Genomic DNA, 24463 nt, shown 5'->3' on the forward strand with positions numbered 1-24463 from the left:
ACTGCTAAAATGCTTTATAAGATCAAACTTAATTTGCAGTAATCATTTGCTTAGTATTTTTTCTCTTTTACATAGTGAAAAGGTAAACATTAACCAAACGTCTACCACAAATTCCAGATGAATGAGGTATTACTTTCTCCCTTTGGAAAGAGCAAGGTTGGGTGTAAGAAAATCCAATTATTTGCTGGCCCTTCATTACGGAGGGATGAGGACAATCTCCCACTAGCAGAAACTGAAGAAATTTAGTGATAAACAGGCTTTCAGATGGGTAGTTAGTGGGCCACTTAATTTCAAAACAATTCAGTATTACTTTAAACAACTTTCTTGGCTCAGGGATCTCCTTGGGTGTCTGGTGACTTCTCTTTCCCTGCCTTTTGTGGTTTTTAAAGATTTCTTTCATTTAACACTCCAGCAATCAGCCTTTCCCTTGTCTTCTTTTGTTTAAATTGGTATTTACAATGTTTGGTAGAACTGGTCTGCAGTATTACCCTGCACTAGTGTGGACTGCTTTTAACTTTACATTAGTAAAATAATTTCTCAAGTTTGAGATACAGTTTATAATACAAGTCTTTACTTTTAAATTTGTTAACTTAAAGTTCCAAATATCAAGAATTTTAGAGTAAGAGACTCCCCCAGGAAGCATTTAGAAGTAAAATATGAACAGTAACCCTCATATCTACCTCTACTACACAAATACAGAGAATGCTGAGAACCCTGACTAGCTTGTTCTCAGGTCAGCCAATCCCTGGCACCATGGAAGCAAAACGTTATAGTAGCTAATCTTCCTATTTCCTAAAATCCTAGGACCATTTCACGGACTCAGTTTGGTGACACTGAGAGAATTGGATTCTAGGAATAAAGATTACTAGGAATGTTCAATGTATCCATTTCAATTCCAAATATTAGCACTGAAGAATTCCATTCTAAACACATTTATGCTTTGGTTAAGTAGTTTTATCCACAGAAGTTTTGGTCACTAAAATTGTCCAAGTAGAGCAGTATCAAAAACTTACACACAAACAAGTGACTCAGCAACTAGAGAGACTTTCAATTTAAATACACAGTCAGCTATATGACTCTGGAACTGTAACTCACTTCTGGTTAATTTCTACAGTCACCAGCTATGAAAACAGGGAAGGTAGAGAAAAGAAACAAAGGAAAGCTTAGAAATTATTAGCAGCTCAGGAAAAGCTTAGAAATTATTAGCAGCTCTTATAAAAGGTTAGGTCAAAGATAAAAAAAAGATAAAACTAACAGCTAAAATGTAGATTTCAGTAAAAGTCACCAAAGAGAGCTGCATACTGATCAGAGAATTTCAAATGTACATAGAGAGAAGCGTAACAAACATTTTGTTGAATGACATTTTGCTGTATACAATGTATATATCTATATTACACAGCAAAGACTAGAAACTGTTTCTGGTTGGACCTATTTACATCTGTAAAAGATCAATCAGTGTATCTTCTGGCAAGGTTAAGCATCTATTTACATACCTACCTGTTTATTTCACAAAGACTAACTCTTAGAAGATTACCCAAGCTGTTACTTAGATCAAACTGGTAATTAATTAGGAAGTAAACCGAGGAATTTAAGCCAGAAAATTTGGTCCTATCAATTTGAGTATTTTACTATGAATACATTATTTATTTTCTATGAAAATATTTTATGTATCTTACCTAAATCACTTACTTACAAAACACTTTGGGCTTGCCATTTAGGCACTGCCTAAATCATCTTTTATCTTTTATAATTTTGTAATATGCAGCCTGCTGTGGTTCAAATGGAGAAGTAAACGAAGACTTCTTATTACTTCCATTTTATGATATAATCACCCATGTACTACTTTGCTAGGCAGTAGAAAGATACTACATTACTTCTACAGACATAGTCAGAAAATTTCTGGATCAAAAGGAAAAAAGAATCTTATCACAATAGAGTGAAGGGATTCACTCTATAGCAGCGTTTCACAACTGCAGTCATGAAACTCTCATGATGTTTCATGAATTAACATATAATAAACAAACAATCCTACAGTATATTTTCTTCTAAAATAAAAAATACGTGACAAAAACCTAACATATGTACATATCATTATTATACAACTTGCTTTTAGGAAATGGTGTGCCCCAGTCATGAATGCCAGAAATCAGAAGGGAGATCATCTGATGTTCCAATGTGTTTCTGACCTTTGTATTACTCTACAGGTAGTATTTACCAACAAATCATTATGTTATTACAGATTAGTTAGCTAACAATTGCTAATGTGTGCTATGTATTTTATTTTACAATGTCAACTTACAGTTGTACTATTACTCAATTTTTTTTTTTTTTTTGCCGTAAGCGGGCCTCTCACTGTTGTGGCCTCTCCCGTTGCGGAGCACAGGCTCCGGATGCGCAGGCTCAGCGGCCATGGCTCACGGGCCCAGCCGCTCCGCGGCATATGGGATCCTCCCAGACGGGGGCACGAACCCGTATCCCCTGCATCGGCAGGCAGACTCTCAACCACTGCGCCACCAGGGAGGCCCTATTACTCAATTTTTACTGCATACTACTTAATAAAAATTTGTCATTTCTACTGGCAATTTGTGAAACCATTTTTCTGCTGTACTTTAAGGGTATATTTAATACATTTAAAATATTTTATCAATATATTATTTTCAAAAAGTACTACATGGTTAAACTTGTTTAGGAAACTGTTCTATTGTGTAAAAACACAATGACTGCTGTGCCCAATTTTATTTCACTTGTAATGTTTCTCTAGTTTTTCTTTAAAATTAGAGGAAATTACAGTTCAGTACACACAGGCAAAGGAGTCATACTGGACTGCTAAAACCTTTAAAATCGTTTTCCCACTCCTTTAATGCAAGACGTAAAGAAGTTTCCTATCTTACATCTCTCTTCTGTTAAAAGAAATCTGACAGATTTTTCCATTAAAAACTATTATTCTGGGCTTCCCTGGTGGTGCAGTGGTTGAGAGTCCGCCTACCGATGCAGGGGACACGGGTTCGTGTCCCGGTCCGGGAAGATCCCACATGCCGCGGAGCGGCTGGGCCCGTGAGCCATGGCCGCTGAGTCTGCGCGTCCGGAGCCTATGCTCCGCAACAGGAGAGGCCACAACAGTGAGAGGCCCGCATACCGCAAAAAAACAAAACAAAACTATTATTCTGTCTTATGATGAACAGACTGATCAAGATCGTGGCCTCCCATTAATTACAAAAGTAATTTGTTTAAACAAAAAATGAAGTTAAGGTGGCTATGAGCTCAGATGTCAGATATACAGCTGTTTACCTAGTTCTGTTAAAGCATAAGTGTTCTGCATAGTATGTCAGGTTATAGGCTGCTCTGGTATCATTTCTTGAATAAATTTCTAAATCCTTGTTATGATTAAGGCACTATTACAGTCATTGCTGGATTATACAAGGGTAACAACAATCATAGAACAAAGGAGCAGAAGTGAAGAGTTTTAAAATCCCACATGCAAGTTATATCCCTTACTTTACCAGTCAGTAGATGAGAAAGGTTTAGGTCCTATGTAACCATCTGTGAGCTTATCTGAATAACTCTAATCTAGACATATGGGCAATACAAGAATAGAGGGCTAATCCTGTTACAGTATAGTGTTCAACCTAAACTCAAGGACAACTCTGGTAAAAATTACATCTTTGATCATTTCTATCTTCATATCAACTGTCACAAGTTACACCACTCATGGTTTATTATAGCACTGCTCTTTAGGATGTTCCATTCTGCTGTGTGATTCATGCAAAACTTGAGTGAAAACTGAAAACAATCAGCTAAATCTGAAACTGCCATTCAGAGTGAATTATATTAAAAGAATCCAAACATGGAACTGGACTCATTCCTGCTGAATGGCTAGAAACACAAAATCTTTTACACCATCTCCAACTCCGTCATGGACATTTAAGATGAAGGTATGGGGGAAAAAAAAAAAAAAAGATGAAGGTACGGTTTCTAGTGAACCTCCAAGTCTATTCTCTTTTCTAACCACCTCTGCTCAGTCTCTTAGTGTTTCATACCGCCCTGCTTCCCTTTTCAACCAAGAAGAACTTTCTGCATTCTGTGTGCAGCCACACTGGCTTCATCTTCTGAGTCAGATTCACTCTGGGACGTGGAGCTGTGAGAGGCAGAGCTGCAGGGGGAAGAGCATTCTGGTGAACACAGGTAGTGCATCAGGGGGAGACGGTATTTCCCACAGAAGTCCACAAATTTAATTTGTCTGACGCAGCAATCAAAGTAGACTCCTGGAGAGAAGAAGGAATAAGGACAAAGTAATCATTACAAAGCAAAGACCTACATTTTCTTTTTCAACCCTATCTCCAGCATTCTGAAGAAATGCCTTACAGTCTTCTCTTCAGAGAATCTTAAGCAGAGGTAGTGGTTGCTCCCATAATTGTTTATAGAAATACTGGAAGGTCTTCGGGATGGCAATTTAACTACAAAGAGAAGGCCAGGAGATTTATCTTAAAGGGAGCTGGCGTTAAAAGGACACTATTGGGCTTCCCTGGTGGCGCAGTGGTTGAGAGTCCGCCTGCCGATGCAGAGGACACTGGTTTGTGCCCCAGTCTGGGAAGGTCCCACATGCCGTGGAGCGGCTGGGCCCGTGAGCCATGGCCGCTGAGCCTGCGCATCCGGGGCCTGTGCTCCGCAACAGGAGAGGCCACAACAGTGAGAGGCCCGCGTACCGCCAAAAAAAAAAAAAAAAAAAAAAAAAAAGAGGACACTATTTACTTAGCTTGTTTTCTCTGGGTGACTTGGTGGACAGTGGTTGATGGAGATTACAGGATACCTAAAGTGCCCTTTCTCCATCCCCCAAGCCCCTCCTTGGTACTACCCTATAGTCAAGAAACTTAAAAAAAAAAAACCAAGGGCTTCCCTGGTGGCACAGTGGTTGAGAGTCCGCCTGCCGATGCAGGGGACACGGGTTCGTGCCCCGGACCGGGAAGATCCCACATGCCGCAGAGCGGCTGGGCCCGTGAGCCATGGCCGCTGAGTCTGCGCGTACGGAGCCTGTGCTCCGCGACGGGAGAGGCCACAACAGTGAGAGGCCCACGTACCGCAAAAAAAAAAAAAAAACCAAACCAAAACTCCTTTGATAATGATCTTAAAGAATTATTGTTATACCCAAAATTTGCAGAAAGGAGACGACTTTTAGTACCCCTGTCCTTATGTATTGGGAAGGAAAAATTAAAAGTAACAAAATGCCATCCTATTTCCACAGGGTCTAAATCTACAGCTTCAAAGCTGTTTCACTACTGATCTCACTTGACTTTCATGCAATTATATATTGCTAAGTAAACTGAAACTAGTATTCAGCTCTTTTGAGTCCTAATTTAGTGCTCCTGAACTGTGGCCCTTCAGCTAAGTAAAAATACAGCTAGAGATGACAGGAAAGCAGAGATTGCTGTTTCGTGGGCTTCTAGCTGCTCCTCCTACTAGATATTACACATCTCTAACCCATGAAGGCTGTCACAATGGTTGCAGTATAACAGGAACCCCTAGAACCCTGCGTCCCATCACCTCTCTGGAGAAGAATCTCAACCTTTATACTCTACCTAGGATTCCTCTGGCACCAACTACTCTGTATATCACATAAGGGACCAAAATAAAAAGATGTGGTCCAAGCAAAGGAGAAACAATTTTTCTCCTATTTATTTATTTTTCTGTTACTTCTCCATTAACTTTCTAATTTTTTGATCCTGTAGTACGTATAATTCATAGTTTAAAAAGGGAAATTCATGGTATGTTACTTTGAACAATTCAGAAAAGTAGACAGATTCAGTAAACTGATCAATCATTAACAATAAATCCCCCCAAAAGAGTTGGCTTTCTGAAACAAATGGAAGTAATAAAATAATTATAGTTACCAAGAGCTAAAATAATATAATACTATCTTGTCATCTGTAAGATCTCAGACTATACAAAGGCAATATCTCACAAAATAGAAAATTACTTTTGTTTAACTTAGAGTTCAGTAACTAGGGAATCTGAGGGGGAAAATGTCAATGGTTCACTTCAGCTATTACCTCAAAATTTTAAGCTAATAATTTAGAAAGTATTTTTGTTCCTAAGACAAATAACACAGCAGTATACTAAAGAACTCATTAAGAAACCATTCAAGAGAGAAAAGAGGCTTCTTGTAGAGGTCTATTTCTAGAAAAGGATAGATTCCAAGAAATCAGATACAGACTAGGAAGCCTGAAGGTCTGGTGTGAGTGTTGTCTCTTGCCACTGTTAAAGTCAACTTCAGAAGGAGAGTCACAGAGAAAATCTAAGTACTTCTAACTTGGCACGGCAGTCTCTACTTCTAAAAGTAAGTGGCCAGAAATGGCTCAGAGTAGTGTCATTTTTCTTTTTTAAACTAGTAGTATCTTTTTTACCTTTTAATATTCTTTGAGAAACTTAAATCACCTTCTCTCTGTTTAACATTATAACAGTTTTCAAGGCCTGATGGGACATCTGGGGAAAACTTCAGCTGCCTCTGATCATATTTATGCAGCATTTCCCTGGTAGCTACCATTATCCTACAATAATAAAAACCTTTCTGTACCCCCACTAAATTGGATTTTTTAAAAAGTAGTCTTTTATGAGGGAGGCAAAATAAAATGACCTGCTATCATTCACTCACCAACTCCCCTCCACACACTCTGGCACTTCAGGCCCTTCATAATCTGGCCTCAATGTATCTTTTACTCTTCTCTCATTACTCCCTTAACTGTACATTTGAGCCAAATTATTACTCATCCAACATTCTGCCCCATATTGTTTTGTCTCCAATTTTACTCTCTCCATCTGAAAAGTCTTCTATCCTCAATCAAACCATATCAAAATTCAACTCATACTTCAAGAATTGTCTCATCTTTTCCAGATCTAATAAATGTGCTCTCTCCCTCCTTTGATTTCCAACAGTATTTTGGATTCCTACTTTACACTGTCTTACATTATATTATTTGTTTAGTTCTCTCTAAATGCTCTAAACTCAAGAAATTTTGAAGCATGGATTTAAAAGAATATAAAATTCCAGGGTACATTCTGAAACTGGCACACATTCAGCCTATTCTCGTACACCTTGAATTGTACTCTATAAAGGTACCTGATACTCAGAATGGTGAGTCTAAGAAAATGTCCTTCAAATAAATATGAAAGGTGGCCAAACATTTTAGAGACTCTTCTAAAGCAATCAGAACTGTTTATGCTTTCTTTCTGTTTCCTCTCATGTTACCAATTTACCTTAACCTATGACAGTTCCAAGAAAGATGAGACTTTCTGGGTATTTTCCCTGTGTATGAATCCTGAAGTACCATGAAAAGAAGAAATAAGGAAAGAAGGAAGAAAAGGAGGGAGGGAAGGAAGGAAGGAAGGAAGGAGGGAGGGAGGGAGGGAGGAAGGAAGGAAGGGAGGAAGGAAGGAATCCAGAGAGGGTGAAATGTCTTACTTTCTGGTAAAAGGGTCAAAGAATAAGGCAAACAAACAAACTGCCTTTCTCTGAAAGAAGACAACTAATTAAAACAACATTTAGATCATTAATTTAAAAGTAACTAAATGAATAGGAAACAAGGACAATGAATTAACTTACCTCCACACTTTGGGTTTGGGCAATTGCTGGCTAAACTCAAGTATCTAAGAAGATTCCCAGGAAGATCATAGGGAGTATAGGAAATATTTCGAATTTTAATGGTCCGTGCAGCTAACTCCAGGAGAGTTGGAGGATCATAGGTTAAATCTCTAACAAAACGAACAACCAATGGATTTCCTCGCAAACTCAATTCTTCCAAATGAATAAGGTTGAGGATCTCTCGAGGCAGGTATGTTAGCAAGTTATTGTGAAGACTGAGGGAACGAAGTGAATGCAACCTAGAATGAATGCAAAACAAAAATCAACCGCCATAACCAAGAAAACTACTCAGAAAGTTAAGGGAAGGACTCAATTTCCCCGTAAGAATGAGCAATTAAGATTAAGGTCAATGGAAGTAAAATTAAAAGGTGCGGGCTTCCCTGGTGGCACAGTGGTTGAGAGTCCACCTGCTGATGCAGGGGACGCAGGTTCGTGCCCCGGTCTGGGAAGATCCCACATGCCGCGGAGCCGCTGGGCCCGTGAGCCATGGCTGCTGAGCCTGTGCGTCCGGAGCCTGTGCTCCGCAACGGGAGAGGCCACAGCAGTGAGAGGCCCGCGTACCGCAAAAAAAAGAAAAAAAAAAAAAGTGCTGAAACCAAATTAGAGCCCATACTTGTATATGTCATGAAGGACTTTTGCCCATGGAACCTTAGAGAGCTTAAAATAGACAGTATTCTGATGTGTTAGCTGATATAAATGCTAGATTTAAAGGGTTTTTTTTTGGCATGCTTTATCATTCAGATACCTAAAAAAGGAAAGATTTCAAATGCAACAGGAATCAAGATCCTTCACATTATCTCATTAGGATAGGAATGCTTCATATCAAATATAAATCAGTAAAATCCCATAAAACCTTGGGGAATCTATGCCAAAGTAATACTCTATTTTTGATTACAGAAAAGAGGCTCAACAACTATGGAAAACAGTATGGAGGTTCCTCAAAAAACTAAAAATAGAGTTGCCACATGATCCAACAATCACTCCTGAACATATATTCAGACAAAACTATGATTCAAAAAGATACATGCACCCCTATGTTCATAGCAGCACTATTTGCAATAGCCAAGACATGGAAACAACCTAAATGTCCATCAACAGATGACTGGATAAAGAAGATGTGGTATATATACACAATGGAATACTGCTCAGCCATATAAAAGAATGAAATAATGCCATTTGCAGCAACATGGATGGACCTAGAGATTATCATACTAAGTGAAGTAAAACAAACAGAAAGATAAACACCATTATGTTATCACTTATATGTGGAATCTAAAATACGACACAAATGAACCTATCTACAAAACAGAAACAGACTCACAGACAGAGAACAGACTTCTGGTTGCCAAGGGGAAGGAGGGGTAAGGGAGGGAAGGATTGGGAGTTTGGGATTAGCAAATGCAAACTATTATATATAGGATGGATAAGCAACAAAGTCATACTGCATAGCACAGGGAGCTATATTCAATATTCTGTGATAAACCATAACAGAATAGAATATGAAAAAATGTATGTATAACTGAATCACTTTACTGTACAGCAGAAATTAATACAACATTGTAAATCAACTGTACGTCAATAAAATTTTAAAAAGATAATAAATTAAAAAAAAGAAAAGAGGCTCAATGATTTTGAGGAATATATCAGAGCATTTAAAAGTAAAATTAAAAATAAGCCACCCAATTCATAACACACCTCAGAACTTTCATTCTCATGTATCATTTACTTTGAGAACACTTAATTCTTTTCCACATACAAATCATGTGGGTTAATGCAGGATGATAATTCCTAAGCATGTATCTCTGTGTGTACATAAACTGCCTGAAAATACTCACTGTGAAAGCTGAGGAGGCACACTTTGGATTTTGTTGTCACATAATACCAAGTAATTTAGAGAAGGCAAATTTCCTAATTCTGGCGGGATTTCTTTGATGAAGTTTCCTCCAAGATATAAACACTCTAAACTGCAAAAATAAATGAAAAAATAAAAAAACCAAAATTTGAACAAGTACCCCATTATCTTTTATTACAATGAACACATATCGTTTATTCATTCAGCAAATGTTTTACTCAGGCTTTCTATGTGCTATACAGTCTCTGGAGGAATAATGCAATCTTCAGGGAGCTTATATTATAGGTAAGCAGACAAGACACACCAATGTTAGACAATATTATAATTAAATGCAAAACAAGGCCCCAAATAAGCATAACATGATTAAAATACCAAAATAAGCAAAACAATCCATAAATGATATAGGAGTTTAAAAAGTAGAGAAATTTAAAAAAAGACATTAGTTCTGATTGGAAAGGCTCCCAAAAGTGTTGTGACTTCAGCTGGACTATGAATTTAGCCCATTTAGGGTAGGAGGAAAGAGGACCTTCAGGTCGGAAGGGTTTTTATGGGATAATAAGTATACCTTTTAACACATAAGAAGAGAATTCATGTTGAGGAACCCAAAGATACAGCCAAATTACAGGAGCCCTGTATTCCCGCTGGTGGGTTTGGATTCAATGCATTATTAGGCAGTGGGAAGGGGAAAACCACTAGCTTTTTTTTGAAGAGTAGAAAAACACAGCTGAAGTCTGTTTCTTCTTTGCTCTTATTATGGCAAATGCAGTCTTCCAAGGCTAACTAAATAAATTATGTAAAACTGACCACTATTATGAAATTAAAGTTCTAGATAATTATCCTGTTTTCTAATAATAAGTTAACAACATTTTAGACATAGCATATATTGCACCAAAATGTACTGCTACCCTTTGTGGTGATGACTGTAGAAAGGCTCTCTCCAAAAGATTTTTTCAGGTGGTGGGGGGGTAGCAGAATCAGCTCTTACTATATAAATATCAGTGAAATGTATACATACAGATCTTTTCCATAACTATGTTACTTTTGTCTTCCTGTTAAATCTGCTCAGTAGACATTATCATTCTTTTAAAACACCTTTAAATGTAGGGAAAAACAGCCTACTAAACTGTTACCCAAACTTCCAGGATAAGAATTAACTGGGATACTTTTAAAGCTACAAAATCTAGGCCCTGCTCAGATCCAGTAAATCAGAGTTCCAGGGGAAGGGCCTGAGAAGTGGCAGATTTTAGGGTACAAGCTGTAATGTTAAAAGAAAAAGCCAAATTACCCTGCAGAGTTATAGCTAATTACAATCCACAATTAGCATTTAAGAGCACTCTTTACCCTACAGCCCTGCCAACACTTAATATCATCACCTGCTTTAACATTATTATTCTACTTTTTACTTTTTACTATTTAGCTGATGTGAAAAATGATACCATTCTGTACTAGTAATCTCTAATTATTAGTGACGTTTAGCATCTTTTTATGTTTTGACCATTTGTACATCTTTAGAGAATTGCGTTTCTATCCTTTACCCATTTTTCTCATGGGTTATATGGCTTTCTCTTAGTTTGTTGAGAGCTTTGTTGTTGTTAAACATATGTTCTGCATAACCTTGTTCCTCTGTGGTCTAGAGCATGGTCTATTTTTGTTCACATTTTATATGTGTAAAAAGAATGTGCAGTTATTAGGATTGAGCTTGTTAGCTGTGCAATTCAAATTTTTTATAGCATCTCATTATTTCACCTTCTTACTCTGGTGGTTAGTTTCCTACCAGAACCATGGTTTTCCCTTTATAGTTCTGTCAATTTTTGCTCTCTTTCTCCTCAAAATATGGAAGCTATATTGAAGATACATTCAGGTTCATGATGGTTAAAACTTCTTGTTGCATCGTTCCTTATTCACATGAAGCATTTCTCATTCTTCCTTCTAATCCATTTTACCGTAAAATCTATTGCCTCTGATTATCAATACTGCCTACCTGTTTTTGTTAGTATTTATTTAATCCTAGCTCCACCATTTACCAGTATGAGAACTTGGGCCCGTTACTAAATCTCATTATGCCCCAGTTTCCTCTTCTTTAAAATTGAATAACATTACTATATATCATATAGTCAATAAATATGAACTAGGCACCGACCATGTGCCAGGCACTATTCCAGGGAATATAATGTAAATAAGACCAAGTTCTTGACCTTAAGAAGCCTACATTTTAGTGAGAGAGACAGTAAATCAATGGATGTATATATATTATGCCAGATAGCTTTAAGCGCTACAAAGGAAAACAGAGGTAATCAGATGTTGATGGAAGTGATACTGTAAATAGGGTGGTCAGAAAAGGTTTCTCTTAGGAGATGACACTTGAACAGAGATCTGAATGGAATGACTGAGTGAGTACAAATCCCTGCAGTGGAAAAAAGCTTGGTGTGCTGTGAAAGAGCAACACAGCCAGTGTGGGTACATCAGGGTGACAGAGGTGGGGAGAGTGGTGGTCAGAGAAGTCAGAAAGGTAGCCTGGGAAAGCCAGATCACAGAGGGCCCTTCAGGTCTTAGCAAGGATTCTGAATTTATCCTAGGTAGAAGGGGTCTGAACAAAGGCCAGTTGTGTAACTTGACTTACACTTTAGAAGGATCACTTCGGTTATTGTTTGGAAAACAGCAGGAGAAGTGGCAGGGACAGGCGAGTGCAATGGGAGGAGTGGAAACAGGAAGACCAGACTGGAGCCTAAGGCAGTTGAGTCCAGATATGAAATGATAGAGATTTGCTTTGTACATCTTTTTCTACACCTTAAATATATTGGGGTATTTCTATTTTAATTGTAACTCTTGTAAACAGTGCACAACCTGATTGTTGATATATTTGCACTTGTGTTTTCTTTACCATGGTGTATCTCAATATCATTTTCTCTTCTGTCTGCCTTCTGTTGTATTCATCAAGTTTCCTTTTGTCCCACTCCACTATTTTGAACTGCACATGCTACATCTATTTGGCTAGTAGTTACCCCTTCAATTTCCTTTGCTCTCCCTCTCACTCCCAAATACACAACCATGCTCACTTCTCTGTCATCTTCATATCATCTAGGATTAGTTCTACCTTGATTTGAAAATAAATTGAAATTTATTTATTCCCAATCAATAATTACTCAGTCATCAATATGTTTTACCAATTTCTCTGTTCACCACTGTTTTGGGCACTTGTTATTTCTTTTAAAGTTCATTTTTCTTGGAGTACATCTTGTGGAAGTTCTTTCAGTAAGGACTCACAGTTGTTAATCTTTGAGTCCTGTCTCTGATGTTCTTATTTTTTCCCTTCACACCTGAATAATAGCTTGGCTGGGCATAAAATTCTAGGTTGACAGTTACTTTTCCTTACCAGGAGGAAGATACTGTTCTACTATCTTATTACAGCCCATATTCCTTTGTAGGTAATATGCTTTTTTTCTTATTAGGAGTTCTTAGGGTCTTTTTTCTTTCTCCTTCTTGTTCTACAGTTTTATTACGATGTGTCAAGATACCAGTTCAGAGCGCTCTATTTCTTTAATCGTGGGAAATTCTCAGCTGGCATTGCCTTTCCTACATTCTCTCTATTCTCTTTCTGGAATTCCTAGCAAACAGCACTTTGAACTTCAGGGTCTATTTTCCATTTCTCTTAACATTTCTTTTTTCTTTTTTTTTTTTTTTTTTTGCTGTACGCGGGCCTCTCACTGCTGTGGCCTCTCCCGTTGCGGAGCACAGGCTCCGGACACACAGGCTCCGCGGCCATGGCTCGCAGGCCCAGCCGCTCCGCGGCATGTGGGATCCTCCGGGATCGGGGCACGAACCCGTGTCCCCTGCATCGGCAGGCGGACTCTCAACCACTGCGCCACCAGGGAGGCCCAACATTTCTTTCATACGTTCCATTTCTTTATTTTTTTGTGCTGCATTCCAGAATGCCTCAGTAAGATCCTTTTTTTTTTTTTTTGCAGTACGCGGGCCTCTCACTGCTGTGGCTTCTCCCATTGCGGAGCACAGGCTCCGGACGCGCAGGCTCAGCGGCCATGGCTCACGGGCCCAGCTGCTCTGCAGCATATGGGATCTTCCCAGACCAGGGCACGAACCTGCGTCCCCTGCATCGGCAGGTGGACTCTCAACCACTGCGCCACCAGGGAAGCCCACAGTAAGATCTTTTAGCTTACTGATTCACTACGCATCAGCTGACTCCAGTCTACCATTCAGCCCACTGAGTTCCTAATTATATATTTTTATTTCTAGAAACTCCAATTGGGGTTTTCATAGTTGTCAGTTTTTTTTTTTTTTTTTTTTTTTTTTGCGGTATGTGGGCCTCTCACTGTTGGGGCCTCTCCCATTGCGGAACACAGGCTCCGGACGCGCAGGCTCAGCGGCCATGACTCACGGGCCAAGCCGCTCCGCGGCATGTGGGATCTTCCAGGACCGGGGCACGAACCCGTGTCCCCTGCATCGGCAGGCAGACGTTCAACCACTGCGCCATCAGGGAAGCCCTAGTTGTCAGTTTTAAAACTTCTTATTCTTGTTTCACTGATGAAGTTCCCTCCTTTATCTCTCTGAAGTTAGGAAACAAACTTATTTTGAAGTCCTTTACAGATGGCCTTTATACATATTTTCTCAGATACAATTTCTTCCATTTGTTGACTTTCTTATCTGTATTTCATAATCTCAGCCTTCCTTGATGTGTGGTGATTCAAAAAGCCAATTTGAATCTGAAGTTTTGTCATTCTAAAAATATATTAATGATACTCTCCTTTCTATTCTTATTGTGTAAATCTTTTCAAGACTGCATTTCTCTCTTTAGATTTACAATGCTCAATAAAAGTAAGCAGAACACTTAACCCTGATAGGCTATTTTCTTCTCCTTTAAGGATTACCTTGTGGCAAAAATCAATGGTCTGGATACAAAACTGAATTCCCCTACATATAAGTGTTTAAACAGTGGTGAAAAAGGTTCCTAGGCAGGATTTTTTGATCGTACAGATTATGGTATAAGTTACTGCTCAGTTACTGAGAAATTTATATTTTTCAATGATGAGAGCTACTACAATAGAATAGAATAGAGTAGAAAAGAATATTTGGAGTCCAAAACAGAAACTTCTCTGGAAAAAGAACAATTTTAATGAGACAGTTGGGAAAAATTTTTAGCAAACTTGGAAGTTCTTTTATAAAGGATTCAATAGTTACATAACAACTTGCAATTTAGTCTAGTGAAGGAGAAAAGAAAAGAAAGTGATGAAAGGGAAGAGTGAGTCTGAGAGCAAATATAAATATTTCCCTTTCTATATGGTTAAGTCAGGAACCAAGAGAAACTAGTGTCTGGTGGTCAGTCACTACTCAATGTCTTCTCTCAGTGTTTTGGAGTTGGTGGGGAGGTAAACAGACGGAAAGGATGCCAAACCTTAGTTGTTACTGTGACTTTGGCAGAGAAAGATCTGATATTCTAAAATATAACCAAGTTCATGACTTCAAAACCATATAAATCTCTTTTGCAGCTGATGGGTATCATTAATCAGAGTATACAACCAGCATATTAAATTTACATTTTCAGGCTTATGTACCACTTTGAAACTCAAATAATTTCCAAAGTTCTTGGACTTAAAGCCTTTCAGTGATTTGTGGGAATTAAATTTCTAAAACACACTCTACTGTTTCCAAACATGCTTTTCTATAAGGAGAAATGAAACTATTGTTGAATTTAAAGCAAGACTGTAGTGTTTAAAAGTTCTTGTGTTTGTCAAAATTGCACCTCTGTTAATCAGCCGTGAAACAACTCTATTCTTTTGATGTTTGACAATTACAAAAAACATGAAAATCATTCACAAAATTTAGAGAAGAATTCTTCCTTTCTTTTTTGTTTAAGGTTAACAGACCAACCTTCAACTTGTTTCCTGAAAAGTATCTCACCTCTCCAATCCTTAGGGATACTGAAGTGGGTACCTTTCCTATAGGAAGGGCCACTGACCCACTGGAAAAATACACTAGGGTCCACTTAGTGCCAAACAACTTAACCACAGGTGTAAGGAGGAAATGTTTTGCTTCTCCACCCAAACAAAAATGACATTAAATATAACAAAAATATACATTAGTCCCATGTTATGATTGGTTAAAGGGAGATGGAATTAAAGTGAGACAGGTTTGTACCTAAAGAGGCAGAAAATAGAAAATAAGAGAAACACAGAAAGATAAGAACCATACATTTGTGGATAAAGAAAGTAGTTTTCTTGAGACAGCATCCCCATACTAAATCATTTTCAAATATACGCACTACAGGAGTTTAAAGTCTGTTATACATTCAAAAGTAGAAGCACAAATGGAGGGATCATCTCTTGGTTCTTGCCCCAGACTAAGGCGTTGAAAGAAGTCAGAAGGAAGAATTCAGAGCCAGAGAAAAACGCAATATGTGACTCTAAATGGGGAAAAGAGTTTTTGAACTTTACTGCTGCATTCTATTTATCATCTGGCTGAGTTGTCTCTTTTGTAAGACATCAACCTATTGCACACTAGCTTCAAAACAGTCCAGGACATTAATATTTAGCTTTTATTTCCATCACAATTCTCATATCTTTAATTTCTAAAACCACATCAGGCAGACAGTGAAAGAGGCGTCATGAACAGAAAAAGGAAGGAAATCTTTTCTTACTTGAGAAGAAAAGATTGTGGGGAATGGAACCAAAGAAACTCACTTGTGCTCAAACCTACTCTCCCAATGTCTAGCATCCTGGATGCCAAAGAATCCTGAAGCTTTTGTTTTCTTTAACAAAGTCTATTACCTGTTGGGTGATAAGTTATTAAGCTTTTCCTCAGTCAATGTCTGAGCTAGTTGAGAGGAATAAAAGTTAAGAGTTCAGAAAAAGAAACAGGTCAAAATATGAATTACACCTATTTTTCCAACACTGTAAGAACAAAACCAAGTTTGTCCATCTACTAGCCAGTTATTATACCTACTTGTTGAAGAACCTCATATTTTGATGTAAAGAATCTACACCCACAACCTCATGATTCACACTGAGCCTAATTTACTCCAGGGGAATGAAGTTAATCATAAAAATAAGATTTTCACCATCTATTTGTTATACTTTAAAATCATCTTTCAAAAACCACTTTTCAAAAATTTTATCACCAGGGAAAAGGATCAACAGAATACAGAAAATGTACATGAAAATACCCTGCTAAATCTGGAGGATCAAATACACCAATTAAGCTAGGAGTATTTATTTGTTATTCCCTCCTGGAAGGATGGAGGGTGGGGAGAAAGGGGACCTCTATATGGATTATATACTCTGCGTTATTTTTTAAACTGCCGTTAAAGAGGGTAGATAGATTCCAAATGCCCATAAACACCTCACTTGGTTTTAAAAGCAACATGGCATAGTAAACAATATACATGAATGTTACCAATGAGGTCCAGGGAGTCCACGTATATTCTAAGAGAAGATGGTGTTCTTGGGCAGGTACCTTAGGGTTTGAGTAACTGAACCTCTACCTCTACATTTTTGAAGCTTTAATGTATTATTTTAGTAGTAAGTAGTAAGCAGCCTTTGAGGGTTGAAGCACATGAATCTCCCTGTCGCTATCTGGCCTCAAGCAAGTCACTGATACTAAATCTCAGTTTCTTCATCTGTAAAAAGAAGGGGGTGACTCAGGCCAATTGCCTAGGCTGTCTCTACTTCTAAGAGTATATTTCTACATGACCCTTTCAGCCTACATTCAACTACAGTTTATATTTGGAGCATATAACCTAAACCTTTACTGATTCTTACCAGTAAAGAGAAATAGAGCAGACAACTGAAGAATGAAAACAATGACATAAAAGAGTCTACATACAATTGGAGACAAAGGTACAATGACCAAAATCCACAGTAAACACCCCAGAAAATCAGGTCAACCAGGAAAATGGCTTTAGCCAATCCTCCTGATCACATATTCGACAGAACAGCAGTCAGAAGAATTAGGTTCTAGCCCTTACTCTGTCACTGTGGAAAATTCATGGGTTTGATGTCAGAGACCCAGGTTGATCCAAAGGTCAAATCCAGTTCTACCACTCACTGGCTTTGTGATCTTAAGACTTTACGTCTCAGGGCCTCAGTTTCTTCTTCTCATGTCACAGAGTCATTGTGAAAATTAAAAAGCATATTTAGAGGACCTACCACAGGGCCTACTGCATTGTAAGGATTCAACAAATGGGATTTTTGCCTACCTTTCTCCCCATGTGATGGTAATATTTGCTCTAAGTTTTTCTTAGTATATTAAAAAAATTCAAATGAGAATGTCGATATTAGAAGGAACTAAGGCTTGACAATTTTACATCTAAATCTCTCTCCAACCCTTCTATCAATATTTCTTACTATCTCTCCCAGCATCACCCTGGTATAAGCTACCATCATCTCTCATTCTACTAGAATAGCCTCCTTCCATCCAGCCTTCAAAATGTCTTCTCATCTCCACCTGCTACCCCTTCCATTCTTGCACAGCAACAAGACAGATGTGCTTTTTAAAAACTTTTCCATGTGTACTTAGAATAAAATTCAAGCTTTACCATGGCCTTCAAGATACGACATGGCCTGGGATCTGGTCCAAATTTATATTTGCCACTTTCCCTCTTGGTCACTTCCTCACTATGCTCTAGTACAACGTCCTCCTTTCAAAATTTTGGCCTTCAGTCTTTCTTGTCTCTGGGTTTTCATGTGTGCTGTTCCTTCAATCTGGACTGATCCCATCCCACCCTCTCCTGGTTAATTCTTACTCTTCTTTTAAAGGCTCAATTCAAATGTTACTTGCTCAAAGACCAAACTAAGTTACTTCGTTTCAAGGTACTCTGTACTTCTTCACAGAACTTACAACAACTGTAATTAAATAATGAAGTTAACAGGTGTTTAATGTCTCCTCTGTTAGAATGCTCCATGAGGGCAGGATCCCGTTCACCACTGTATCCCCAGCACCTAGGACAGTGCCTGACACTGGGTAGGTACTCAATAAAAATCTGTTGGTGAGTAAACAAAGGGACATCTTGTCCAAATGCCTCATTTAGCTGATTAGGAAGCTGTAGTAAGGATATATTAAAGTGACTTGCATAAGGCTGGGACACCAAGAGCTTTTTTTTTTTTTAACAATAATAAACAGTTATTTAGTGCTTATTACATGTCAAGCATAGATTTAGGCTCATTACTTTTTTTTAAACATCTTTATTGGAGTATAATTGTTTTACAATGGTGTGTTAGTTTCTGCTTTATAACAAAGTGAGTCAGTTATACATATACATATGTTCCCATATCTCTTCCCTCTTGCGTCTCCCTCACTCCCACCCTCCCTATCCCACCCCTCTAGGTGGTCACAAAGCACCGAGCTGATCTCCCTGTGCTATGCGGCTGCTTCCCACTTGCTATCTATTTTACGTTTGGTAGTGTATATATGTCCATGCCACTCTCTCACTTTGTCACAGCTTACCCTTCCCCCTCCCCATATCCTCAAGTCCATTCTCTACTAGGTCTGTGTCTTTATTCCCATCTTGCCCCTAGGTTCTTCAAGATTTTTTTTTTTTTAGATTCCATATATATGTGTTAGCATACAGTATTTGTTTTTCTCTTTCTGACTTACTTCACTCTGTATGACAGACTCTAGGTCCATCCACCTCACTACAAATAACTCAATTTCGTTTCTTTTTATGGCTGAGTAATATTCCATTGTATATACGTACCACATATTCTTTATCCATTCATATGTTGATGGACACTTAGGTTGCTTCCATGTCCTGGCTATTGTAAATAGAGCTGCAATGAACATTTTGGTACATGACTCTTTTTGAATTATGGTATTCTCAGGGTATATGCCCAGTAGTGGGATTGCTGGGTCGTATGGTAGTTCTCTTTTTAGTTTTTTAAGGAACCTCCATACTGTTCTCCATAGTGGCTGTATCAATTTACATTCCCACCAACAGTGCAAGAGGGTTCCCTTTTCTCCACACCCTCTCCAGCATTTATTGTTTGTAGATTTTTTGATGATGGCCATTCCAACTGGTGTGAGATGATATCTCATTGTAGTTTTGATCTGCATTTCTCTAATGATTAATGATGTTGAGCATTCTTTCATGAGTTTGTTGGCAATCTGTATATCTTCTTTGGAGAAATGTCTATTTAGGTCTTCTGCCCATTTTTGGATTGGGTTGTTTGTTTTTTTGATATTGAGCTGCATAAGCTGCTTGTAAATTTTGGAGATTAATCCTTTGTCAGTTGCTTCATTTGCAAATATTTTCTCCCATTCTGAAGGTTGTCTTTTCATCTTGTTTACGGTTTCCTTTGCTCTTATTCTCAGGTCAATGTTCTTTTCACTACACTTAACTCTGAGGTCCCTTTCAGCTCTAATATTCTGTTATCTCAGAAAATTCAATAAAGGATGTGAAAATATTTTACAGATGGAAGGTTTTTTTTTCACTTTGGACAATACACTTGCTCTTACTTTATTTCTCATTCCCCTGCAGGGCACCTTTAGGGGACTTTTGTTACCCTGCTTCTCCGCTTCCTTCTTCCATTTAATTCAACATATATTTACCGAACAATCTAGTAGATGAGGCAGATCTGTAGGCAAGGAATTATAATCAATAAGTGCAATGGCAGGGTGAATGAGGTACAGAAGAAGTACAGTTTAGGCAATAATTAACTGTTGTCCAAGAAGCAGTAAAGAAAGGAAACAAAGAAATGACCCTCAAAACAGGTTTTGAAGGATCAACACGAGTTTGCCAGATGCAAGCAACATTCCAGACAAAGGGAACAGCAACACAGAGGTGTTGTATCCATTCAACACATATTTAGTCAGTGCCTACAAGGTGCTGGTAAAGTGCACAGCTCAGTGAATTCCACAAATAGTTTTGCTGGTATCGCTACAGAGAAGATGGAGCAGGAAATGTAGTGCAAAGCAAGGATCAGATCGGAGTACCTTGTCTGTCAGGCTACAAGACATAAATTTGATCTACAGGCATGGAAAACCACCCAAGACTTCGGAGCAAGGAAGGAACCTTCGGAGCAACGTTGCAAGGAGCAACCTCAAATTTACATTTGTTTGAGTATGTACTCTGTTTGGATCACTCCCCCAGACCCCAGAAGACGACAGAAAAACTGCCTCGAAGATCTGCACAGGGCAAACACAACAAACCAAATGCTGTCACGACCACGATCTTATTAGATCTTCACTACAACTCACTGAGTTGGCAGGGCAATACTCACAGCCAAAGAGTTGAAGAAGAGCCTAGACTAAGACAGGTACGTGACAACCGAACGACGCCCCAAGACCAGGCGCGGGGCCCACAGGGCTCCCGGACACCGCCCCGGGCCTCCCTACTCTCAGGCAGGCACCCGCTCACCTCCTCAAGTTCTCGATCTCGGCTGGGATGTTTTGAAGCTGGTTGCCGCCGAGGCTGAGGGTCTGCAGTGCGCGCAGGTCCAGCAGCGAGGCTGGAACCTCTTGGAAGCAGTTCCCGCTAAGGTTGAGCACCTGGAGGCTGCGGCAGAGCGGCGACTGGGCCAGGCCCTTGGGCAGCGCGCCGGGCCCGCCGAGCCGGTTGTTCTTGGCCAGCAGCGTGCGCAGGCCGCGCAGCGCCAGTAGCTCCGGCCCCAACGCGGTCAACGCGTTGCCGCTCACGTCCAACAGCTGGAGGTGCGGAAAGCCGCTGCCCAGCGCCCGCGGCAGCGACACCAGACGGTTGTGAGGCAGCAGCAGCCGCAGCAGCGCCTCCCGCGCGCCGCGCCGCTCCTCGCCCCGCGCCTCCAGCTCCGACTCCAGGGTCTCGGGGGACACGCTGAGGCGGGACAAGTTCAGTTCGGCCTCCCCGGCCGTGGCCACCACCGCTCCGGCCTCCTCCATCCCGGCCGCCGCAGAGCGCCGCGCGCGACCCACAGGCCGGGAGCTCCGCGGCGCCCCGGAACCTGAACCAAGTGCTGCGTCGGAAGTGGCGCGGGTGGGCGGGCGCGCGCCAAGCCCGCGCGCCCCCGCTGAGTCTCGCGACGCGAGGCGGCGGGGTGCGCGCGCCGCTCGGGGGCCGGGCTGCGCCGCTCGGGGGCCGCGCTCCCCGTCACGCGGTCCGCGGCGCGGACCGGGCGTGCCGGCGGGGGCGGAGACCCGGCGGACCCCAGTTACCCTCTGAACGCGGCTGGGTTTGGGCAGCCGCTGTTTATGGTCCCTGGAGTCTGGTGACCTGTCCCCGGAGTCCAGGACCGCCTCCGTAAACAGCCCGAGGACAGTTTTGTTATTTGGCTTTGAGGATTCGCGCGTCACGGTGCCCCGCCCTCTTGGTTTCCAGTTTAGGAGTGGGGCCCCTGGTCTGCGGGATTAAGCAGGAACACAGGAATTTAGTGGAGATTCAGCCCCATGACAGCAAGCCCCAGGAATTTCAAATCCCGGGATTAACTAAACCGACTTTGAAGTGCGAAGGCAGCTGGACTAGAAATCAGAACTCTTGGATCTTACCTCGGCTTCAGCTGTTAAATAGCCTTGTTTCCTCTGATATGGGATTTGATTTCACTTTCTCCATCCATAAAATATGGATAATCGTTGCCCTGCTTGTCCTACAGCATTTTTTTTTAAAGCGTTTTAAAAGGAGTGTGTCAGATAAGGACGTTTCGCCATTTTAGCTGTAGAAGCACTTCTGTGGTTTTTTGGTTTAAGTTTTAGTGGCTAGAAATGAATTTGGGAGCCATGGAGAAGTTTTCGTTAATTTGAGATAGCTCAGATTAATTGATCAGTTTAAGAACGCAGAAAGCATTGAGATTTTAGTTCAGGTTAAAACTACAATTTAACTGGGAAAATCCACACTCTGGCTTTAACTCAGTACTTCTAATTAACATATTTTCTGCCTTGCCCTAAATTCAGTCTTTTCTGAAATTACTTTTTATAATTTTGAAAAGTCATTAATAGAAATGAAAATATTCAGCGTATTTTTTACAAAGTCATGCACAAAAACGTTAAAAGATTGTGTATAACCGATGCCATTAAATTGCTTTCTTCCTAAAAAGGAGGATAAAGTAACTTTTTTCTTTCCAGTTAGTGTGAGAAACTTTATGCTTCTTACCCCCCCGCCCCCCGCCAAACTTTACCTTAATTTCTGATTGAGTTATAGCTGTGGGAGGTTACACATTGTGAGTTTAAACCAGGGATGGAATGTTTTTAAAACCGCTGGAGTGTCCTGAATTTGAAGCCTGTTTTGAAAGGGCCCTTTTAAAAATGAGACCTTACTTATTTTGCTTTGTTTTGGGTTTTTTTTTCGGTACGCGGGCCTCTCACTGTTGCGGCCTCTCCCGCTGCGGAGCACAGGCTCTGGACGCACAGGCTCAGCGGCCATGGCTCACGGGCCCAGCCGCTCCGCGGCACGTGGGATTCTCCCGGACCGGGGTACGAACCCGCGTTCCCTGCATCAGCAGGCGGACTCTCAACCACTGCGCCACCAGGGAAGCCTGAGACCTTACTTATTTTGGATCAAGATTACATTCTGCCAGGAACCTAATATGTGAAAATTGCAAATGTGTAAAGTAATACAGTTTTATGCTTTTAAAAATGTGTATGTGTCTGTGATAAAAATAAACTGACGGGAATGTAATGTAAAATGAGAAAACATAATTCAAATATGATTCAGAAATAGAGTTAAGGTCACAAATTGGTGAAATTAAGGGGGAAGAGATAGAAATAGTCTCAGTATTAGAGAACGAAGCTACCCGGTAGAAAGTTTTGGAGATACGTTGAGAGTGATGGGAGAATTCCCCCCACCCCATTGCTCATTATAAGAACCCTCTCTATCTCAGCTACCATGGGTGCATCTCTTTGTTGAAGCCAGGTGGGTCTAAATAAAGCAGCATCCCTCAGCACTACAGTGGGCCTTGAAACTGTCCAGTGAGCTTGGAGAGTTTTGAAAACTCCCTGGGAAGTGAAGGAGCTTTGGTGGCTTGTGAACCTTCACAGTGATGGATGCAGTTGGGGCACCAGAAAGTGTAAAGGGAAAAGGAGACATAATGAGTTATCTAGGGAAAGGGAGATGGATAACAGGGAGTTGGGAAGAAACATGGCATACTTGCACACTTATCAAAACTTCACCATTGAGTCACTTTTGGGTCAAATTGACTGTTTCAGGATAAGTCTCAGGACTAGAGTGTTAATGAAAAAAGGGAGACCAAATGAAGAGCAGGTCCTCCTTCAGCCACCCTGTCCAGGTTTCCTGAGGGCAGGAACTGTGTCTATTTACCTTGGCACCACCCCTGAGGCATAGTAGGCACTCAGTAAATAGTAAGTGAAGGAAATAAATGCATGAATAGGCTTTGGAATACCTGACTAGGATGGCCACTGTTGCCCAATTGACTGCAGAAGAAACAAGAATAAGCTGAGTGAAGAATCCTTTCATAAACCATACTAGCCAGGAGGCAGTGTACTAAGTATATAAAGTGTGGGCTTTGGCTTTTATCAGATATAGGTTTCAAATCCCACCTCTAGAAATCAAATTTCTCTTATTTAATCTTGATTTTGTTACTTAATCTCTTTAAGCCTTGATCTCATTATCTGATTATTGTCTGTTTTGTGGGGTCATTATATGGGTTAAATCTAAAGAGTTTAGCTTAGTATGTATGTAGCATGAAGTAAATAATCCATAAGTATTGACAATTATTATTAGCAATAATAGTAATAGAAGTTATTGTTATAACTATTACCCTCTCCCCCTTTTTAGATCATGATCAGGGTAAAGATTAACAAAGTTGAGAACAATCTTTACTCTGATGGCACAACTTACTGCATAAACCGTGGTTTTCTGTTCTGGGCCAGGCAATGTTTGGGGGATTAGAATTTGAGAGGTTGGTGTGAACTCTCCTTTCCCTTGGTCTTGACATCCAAGATTTATGCCTATTACCCTATCTTCAAGTTATATCAAGACCTCATCCCTCCTAAACTGGACTCCTACCTCCATTCCAGCTACCTCTGATGAAGCACTGCTTTTATTA

The 24463-nt window shown here is 40.1% G+C and overlaps 1 protein-coding gene across 1 annotated transcript; it reads right to left on the reverse strand.

Annotated features, from left to right (window-relative positions):
* Positions 1–3140: 3140 nt before the first annotated feature.
* Positions 3141–21425, reverse strand: LRRC58 (leucine rich repeat containing 58). Its single transcript, XM_060099906.1, has 4 exons — positions 20848–21425; positions 9469–9597; positions 7595–7872; positions 3141–4262 (listed from the first exon to the last, which is right to left on the reverse strand). The coding sequence occupies exons 1-4, from the start codon at positions 21345–21347 to the stop codon at positions 4054–4056; spliced, it is 1116 nt and encodes a 371-aa protein (XP_059955889.1). The 5' UTR covers positions 21348–21425; the 3' UTR covers positions 3141–4053.
* Positions 21426–24463: the final 3038 nt, after the last annotated feature.

This window comes from Mesoplodon densirostris, chromosome 5 (genome assembly GCF_025265405.1).
Source record: "Mesoplodon densirostris isolate mMesDen1 chromosome 5, mMesDen1 primary haplotype, whole genome shotgun sequence".
NCBI lineage: Eukaryota > Metazoa > Chordata > Mammalia > Artiodactyla > Ziphiidae > Mesoplodon > Mesoplodon densirostris.

Bases quoted from the DNA above. Each gene is read 5' to 3' on its own strand.
- LRRC58 (XM_060099906.1), bottom strand. From the start codon at position 21,347: ATGGAGGAGGCCGGAGCGGTGGTGGCCACGGCCGGGGAGGCCGAACTG. The intron at 7,873-9,468 runs GTGAGTATTTTC...CATTCATTCTAG, and splicing joins GTGCCTCCTCAGCTTTCACA to GTTGCATTCACTTCGTTCCC. The intron at 4,263-7,594 runs GTAAGTTAATTC...TCTTCTCTCCAG, and splicing joins CCCAAACCCAAAGTGTGGAG to GAGTCTACTTTGATTGCTGC.